Here is a 7,716-nt window from a genome sequence, read left to right on the forward strand (position 1 = left end):
ACATCAATACAACATATAATTGAACTTGCACATAGCTAAGCCTTCATTAGAACAACTCTTCCAAACTTATTTCTTCATAAAGAACTTCAATCACTCTTTTTATTAAAACAAAAATAAAAACTTAGTTGTCTACTTTATTCGCGTAGGTTGCCTCCCATGAAGCGCTTGTTTTCGGTCAGTAAGCTTGATCATAGTGGTGATCAAGGTGGTGCAAACACACCGAAACTATAGCTTCTAGCATTCACGATGATGCCTTCTCCTGTGTAAGTCTTTATTTTCTTTTTTCTGAGGAAATGTCTCACAAAAGGATCTTTAGCTGGTAAATCAAATATTACATTTCCCTCAAACACATTTTATCACAGCTTTGATAGTCCTTAAAAAAGGTCTACGAGCATGATATAGGGTATTACTCTTCAGAGGCATGAACCTAGGCAAATTCCCCATACGACCTCCGATTTGTGACTTCCTACTATGCCAGTCACCCTACTCTGCACCGTCATCCTCCAACTCCGACGTGACAACGACCGTCTCCATCGGTTCCATCGTGGCGGTGGACGGCGAAACGAGTGGGAACTGGGTGCAGCGCAACGGCTGTCAGGGCAGAGAGCATGGGAAAGGGCGAACTTTCGCACGAAAAAGTGGTGGAAATGTCCCTTTGCGCAGGTTATGCCTAGGTTCTAGCTGGGTCTGGGGTGTCGCGCGCCTACGTGGCTGGACGCTCACAAACCTTCTCCATCTTTGTTTCTGTCTTGTTGGAATTCGGATGTCCGGACAAGTCCACAAAATTAGTGTCTGGGCCATACTGTCTAGACGTTTACACAATGTTTGATGCGCCGTGTTGGAGATGCCCTTATCTGTCTTTGCTTTCCGTTTTGGCCATCCAGTTCAACTTCAGCCCAAAGAAACGCAAAAGGAAAACACCATCCTAAAAATGGAAAAAATGAAGACACCGCCCAACGACGGGAACCGGAAAGGCACCCCTCCCGTTTTTCCTCTCTCCCTCCTACCAAATTTCCTTCTTCTCGCGCGCGCGCGCGTGCGCCCGCCTCCTCCCGGCTCCCCGGATGCACGCCATGGCCGACGCCGGCGGGCCCCCGCTCAATCTCTGCCCTCTCTGCGGCCACCCCACCACCAGCACCATCTCTGCCTCTCGCCCATCGTCTCCGCCATTGGCGGCTACGAGGCCGACGCTGAAGAGGAATTCACCACCAGAGGCGCCGCCCGCGGTGGTGCGGGTGGAGATAGGTGACGAGGCGGCGGCACTGCGGGAGGCTCTGGCGCGGCAGCAGGCGGCGCTGGCGGATTTGCAGGCCGAGCTGGATGCGGAGCGGGGCGCGGCGGCCGGCGCCGCGAGCGAGGCCATGACGATGATCCTTCGCCTGCAGCGGGAGAAGGCTGAGGCCATGATGGAGGCGCGCCAGTTCCGGCGCTACGCAGAGGAGAAGATGTCACACGACGCCGCGGAGCTCGCCGTCCTCGAGGAGACCATCGCCAAGCGCGAGGCCTCGGTGCGCGGCCTCCAGTCTCTGTCACGCCTCAGCGTCGCCAACGCTGCATCGTTGCATTCCACCCCGCGAGTCTCCTCCACGCCGCGCAACCCGTCCACGCCATCGACGGTTGGGGCCGGCGGCTATTACCCACCGTTGCGATGCTTTAGTGGCCGCTTTAATGACCACCCGCCGACCGCGTCGGAGGCGGACGTGCTCGACATGCAGACCCCGCGCGACCACCTCGCGCGCCTCTCCAACCGCGTCCAAATGCTCGAGCACCGCGCACCGCCCACATCCACCACTACGCCCATCATCCGCGTCGCGCCGGGCTCCACCTTCCCCCGCAACCCGCGTCCATTCTCCGACACTGACAGCCTTGACTTCTGCGACGGCGAGTACTTCCCGGACGACGACTGCGGCGCCAGCGATCGGGTGTACACCGTGGACGCCATCCACGGCCGCGGTGTTCCCCTGGTCGTGCCAGAGGGCTCCATCTGTGGCGGCACTCCGGCCGGGAGCGAATGCTGCGCCGGCGGGCCGTGGGGGGAAGACGAGGATATGCGTCGGCTCAGCGCGCGCCTCCAGGCGCTGGAGGCCGACCGAGAGACCATGCGCCAGGCCATCATCTCCATGGGCGCCGAGAAAGCGCAGGTGGTGCTTCTCAAGGAGATCGCGCAACAGCTGTGCAAGGACGCCCCGCCACCTTTGCCGGCGGTGACCGTGGGGCAACATTACTACAAGGGGGCAGCGCCACCGGCCGTGACCGTCACTGTACCACGGCCGCAGCGACCGATGGTCATGCACAGGATGGTGCTCAAGAGCCAGCCCGCGAGGACGCCATTCTTTTCTACTGTAGTCAAGGTAATATAATCTCGTATGATCTCATTTTAAGAGCAGTTGGGCCTTTCTCTGCATACATCGCCCCCAATTCAAACATGGATTTTATCCAAAAATAACAATCCGAAAAAGATTTCAAACATGAATTACTTTGTGAATGTGAATAGTTTATCAGATAGGAAAGGACTTCACTATAAATCCGATGTCAGATTTTTTACCATGGCAAATTATGTTCTCCGTCAATGGCAAATTTAGTTGGTGGAAAATCCGTCTCAGTTCATTTTTGTATTAGAAAATTGTTGGACTTGCTAACAAATTTGTCATTATCGCACCAATATAAATTGCCATGTAAAACATCATATTTGTCCGGTCTAAAAATCTGACGTTAGTTTTTAGAGAAATGTCTAACAGCTCCCGGGTGCCCCTACACCTTTATGAACAGTAAATTCATAAAAAATTGAAAAACTATCAAAAAAATCTGAAACTTTCAGGGATCGAAGATTATCAAAGGTTTGATGTTCCTGCAAAGTTTCAGCAACAAATAACCTTCGTGGAGCCCTCACCAAAAAAACAAAATCACTGCTCAAACATGTACATAAACTTTGAACAATGATTTTGTTTTTTTATTTGAGTGCTCTTCGAATGTTATTTTTAGCTAAAACTTTGCAAGATCGTCAAAAGTTTCATGATGTTCGATGTCCAAAGTTTCAGATTTTTTTTGAATTTGTTTTGAATTTACTGTTCATAGAGGGTGTAGGGGCACCTGGGTGCTGAAAATCATGTCTCTAGTTTTTAAGTGTTTCCGATAGGAAATGGGTGTAGAATATTGTTTGCCGTACTAGATAATTATAAAGTGGAGTAATAAACACAAGAGTTATTATTGCTTTATTTTCGTAATTTTTTGTATCTTGAAGATTGAATAATTGTTGTGTCATTACTTATCCCTGCCTAATTCTCATGATGTTCTAAACAAGGAAATAAGAATGGAAGTAAAAATATATTTGGCAGCATAATTCCACAAACTCCCAATCATCTACCCATGGGTTACCCAATGGTGTGTATAAGTCATATTATTTACTCAGCTTGCTGGTTGTGAAATAGTTACTGCTCGCACATCTATACCCGAGAAGTGCAAGACCTTCAGAGCGAGTAGTATCATAAACTCATAGCGCATCATAACATTTTAGTAGTATACTATATTGTCATTGCATACTATCATAGCCTAGTATCATACACATCATTTTTTTTCATAGGTGGCGATGTATGATATCCTTATAATACAATATCGTGAGGATCTAATATTGCTTACCAGGAAAAATCATTTGTGTAAATGAAGTATGGTTAAGTGCCACGGATTCATCATGTTTTAGCCTTTTAGGAGTTAATGCCATTTTATCTTTTTGGAATAGTAGCCACGTATTTCATTACACAACAAGGGTTACACACAACATACACGATCACTGTCCCGGCAATACCAAACAGTGGGAGACATGTGTATATATTAATATTTTGCACAAAGGACTCTCGAAGTAGAAGAAAATATAGAGTTCACTCTTGTAGAACCTTGTACACTGCTAAACCGCCATCCACCATAGGACTATGGCGCCGCTGTGGCACGACCCGATAAGTAGGGGAATCATCGCCACAAGAAGATCTATAGGAGCACCTTTTGTAGTGAATGCTGCTTTTCAGCCGATGAACCGGCCCACTGCACATGATGGAGCCGAGAATTTTTGGCTTGTTGGCCTGGAACCTTCCCCATGTCGCTAAATCCCGACCATATCGTTTTCGTGCAACACAGTTGGAGAAGAACAACATCGCCACCTGGGTGGTATGTCAGATGCCACCACGGTATAGAGATGGACGAGATGAATGTGACTCCTCCTGTTGTCGGTTAGAGGACTACCAAATTGGACGAGAAGCAGAGACAATTTATTTGAGGTGGTGTCGTCCCTGCCCTCGATGTGACCCTATCTACACATCAAAGTTCAAGTCAGGGGTCCCCACCCCCCCTCTTCTTGGGGGAGGTGGACAAGGGGGCCAAGAATACCCGGCCTCGCTAATGAAGGGAGGGGAAATATGTCACCACCCTAACCATCCTTGTAGGAGGCAGCGGAAATCATGGGGGATCTACAAGTTTATGTTGTTTTCATGAATGAAGTGTGTGACAAGTAATACGATCATCCATTAATATTTTTATATTATATGGAATTCGATGCAAGTTGCAGCCTGGATTTGAAGGTTGGTATTCCCTGAGAATTGCCAGGCACTTTGTTTTTCTGATAGCCAATTGCTAAGGTTGGATTGGCAATGTTAGGTTTCATAGTTTATGAACTATGTTGAAGCTTGATGTCAGTAATTAAGTTATGTTTTACATGTGTATCCATATTTGATCAGCATTAATCTGTCATTATTTTTGTTACAATGTGAGGACATTGCTACTTTGACCTTGCATCGATGTTGCTTGTTCATTTACCTATTTTGTTCTGGAGAATACAAAGGTGAACATGGGTGCACGAGCACCCATTATAGAAAACATAAAAATCAAATATTTTTTTAGAAAATGGGTATCAAACTAGGTCGACTAGTCCACTCACATGTCAAGTTTTGCCAAGAAATACACCCATGGTATTCTTACGGAAGAAAACATAATTGGATCTCGAAATTACTTCAAACATTGCCTTTTTATTGCTCTGGTTTTTAAATTCTTTTCCAAGAATACCAAGAATGGCATTTCTTCGTGAAACGTCATACACGAGTAGAACACTCTACCATGTATCTTATAACAAATATTCATATTTTATTGATTTTTCCAGTATCTTTCTTGATTTTACTGTTCATATGTGTGGAACCATCTTCCAAAAATCCGTGTCTGTTCTGTTCTCTCTTTTTTAGGCCCAGAAATAAAAGTACATCTTCAATATTACTAGAATTAGGGCATGCATTTACATTGGCTCTGTGATTTAAATTAACTCCTATTGGAATACATCTACATAAATTGATGCCACTTGTTTTATCTATGGATATTTTTTATTCATAGCTTACGTATTTTTTGTAGTTTCACAAGTTTAGTTCCATTATTGCTCTGGCTATAGCTATGTTTTCTTTGTGACTTTGATCTATTACATTACCAACCTCTCCATATTTCCTAGTAATGTATCGAATGAGAACTAGTCTTAACATGGGTAGTAGTAAATAGAAAACTTAGCATTGGATTGCCCGCTTAAGGCTCCAATGCTCATCAAATGCCCCCAAAAGTTCTAAGAAGTTATGAATACAAGGTTTTCTATAAGTTGGAATCAATGTATCCCATTTGAAGGATACTTGTTCTAGATTGGCTCTCCATTCTACCATAGCCTATTGTTAAACATGGTTGCTTTGAGAAGTATAGCAGCCCCTTTGTCAAAAGCTTTTTTGCAAATAAAACATAATTGCCTGATAATTCAAAATGGTGACCATGTTCATCTGCACTTGGTGAATGGTAAATTCAAAAAATAGCATTTTCATTGTGTTTGGACATTTGAGGAGCTCGTATAAAAAAATCAGCTCTGAATAGCTTCTTTTTCAAAGTTTCTCACACACCCAAAAAAATCGCACGAGCCCTCAGATGTCCAACCACACCATGAACATTTGCACGAGCCTTCCACGCATGAGCATCTTGGATGCCTAAAAGTTTCATATTTATTTTATTGTTTTACTTTTTTTTAAATTTACTGTTCACACTCAGGAATAATTGAGTCTGGGTGCGAAATAGCCGCTCTCATAATTACCTTGCTTTTGATCTCCTTGCAGTGGGTCACATCTATCGTCTCGTGGCGAAGGAAATCTTCCCGTATCAAGTGGGTGAAACCCTTTTTACCTTGTTACAGTCATTGCATATCTGACATCTTGATTTAGTTTTGGTGTTCCCCGTAAAGTGAAAATTATTTACCTCCGTGCTTTCATCAATGTCATTTTAGGTACCCTATTGGCCAATGCGGTAACAATGTTGGGTTGATGTTGCTACTCGACAAGTCCTCAAAAGCTGCAGGCAACGGGCATCATAAACCTCCCAAAAGGATTTAGATGCCATCAATCTTGAGTATATACGACTGATTTGTTTGTGAAAAACAAGGTGGCTTTCGCATTGTTGTCCCCCAATTCTTGGCGTGCTCTTTCACTGATCTTGCCTGATAATGTAGCTTACAAATGGAAGCCATCAATTTTTCTCGCTGTTTTTATTTTTTAAAGCGTTGTTGTTTTTGTTGCCATGATGATTCCTCATATGTTATACTGATGTTTTATGGCCATATACCTTCGGTACAAAACAAATTGCGTAGTACAAAGTATGCCACTAGTTGGGTAATGTACATGGTGTTTGTTAAGAATGGGCAAGAGCTAGGGCACCTCACCATATGGGAACAATTATAATTTCCAAGTTAGCAATGTGTGGAACTATTGGTTCATTTTGTTTCTTTTAGGCAGTTAACTGGACCGCCCCATAGATGCATATCATACATAAAATGCAACAAATACCACATATTGTACATAAAGACTATTTTTTGTTTCTAACAAGGATGTCTCAACCAAATTAATTTTTCTTACTCCAACACATGTATGTGGATATAAGCTAGAAGATGTTTTGAGAGAAAAAAAATGTAAACAGAAGCTTTCATATTTCCTTTATATCGTATCGATCATTTTGGATGCTTTTCATATCTACATTCACTCCATCCTATGGCTTAGGGGTCGGGGTCGAAGGACCTCATTTACTAAATCTAGAAGTTCCTCGTTTAGTTCCATTCAACATCCCTCCTCACTCATCTTTGGCAAATATTTTCCCGCGCTCCTCTAAAATCTGAAATGTAGAAATAAAAAGTTTAGATTAATGAGATATTAACCAAAAAGATGGAGAATACGAAGGTAGACCACCAAATCATATTACTTGTACTTGTCTGGAAAAATATTTCTATAACATCCGATGGTCCTCCCAAATTCTCCAGACAAACAAATCAATTATACCAGCGCATATGAACTCGATAAGAAGGCGACCAACACGGGCATGAAGAACATTCTCATCTTTGAATTTGGCTGTGGATGTTGGAGAACGTAGTAATTTCAAAAAAATTCCTACGCACACGCAAGATCATGGTGATGCATAGCAACGAGAGGGGAGAGTGTGATCTATGTACCCTTGTAGACCGACAGCGGAAGCGTTAGCACAACGCGGTTGATGTAGTCGTACGTCTTCATGGCCCGACCGATCAAGCACCGAAACTACGGCACCTCCGAGTTTTAGCACACATTCAGCTCGATGACGATCCCCGGACTCCGATCCAGCAAAGTGTCGGGGAAGAGTTCCGTCAGCACGACGGCGTGGTGACGATCTTGATGTTCTACCGTCGCAGGG

At 44.3% G+C, this 7,716-nt stretch overlaps 1 protein-coding gene across 1 annotated transcript; it reads left to right on the forward strand.

Moving 5' to 3' along the window:
- The first annotated feature begins 1,015 nt into the window (after positions 1 to 1,015).
- LOC123115728 (myosin-binding protein 7) lies at positions 1,016 to 6,565 on the forward strand. Its single transcript, XM_044536856.1, has 3 exons — positions 1,016 to 2,351; positions 6,120 to 6,166; positions 6,287 to 6,565. The coding sequence occupies exons 1-3, from the start codon at positions 1,065 to 1,067 to the stop codon at positions 6,390 to 6,392; spliced, it is 1,440 nt and encodes a 479-aa protein (XP_044392791.1). The 5' UTR covers positions 1,016 to 1,064; the 3' UTR covers positions 6,393 to 6,565.
- The last annotated feature ends 1,151 nt before the right edge of the window (positions 6,566 to 7,716 follow it).

This window comes from Triticum aestivum, chromosome 1A (genome assembly GCF_018294505.1).
Source record: "Triticum aestivum cultivar Chinese Spring chromosome 1A, IWGSC CS RefSeq v2.1, whole genome shotgun sequence".
NCBI lineage: Eukaryota > Viridiplantae > Streptophyta > Magnoliopsida > Poales > Poaceae > Triticum > Triticum aestivum.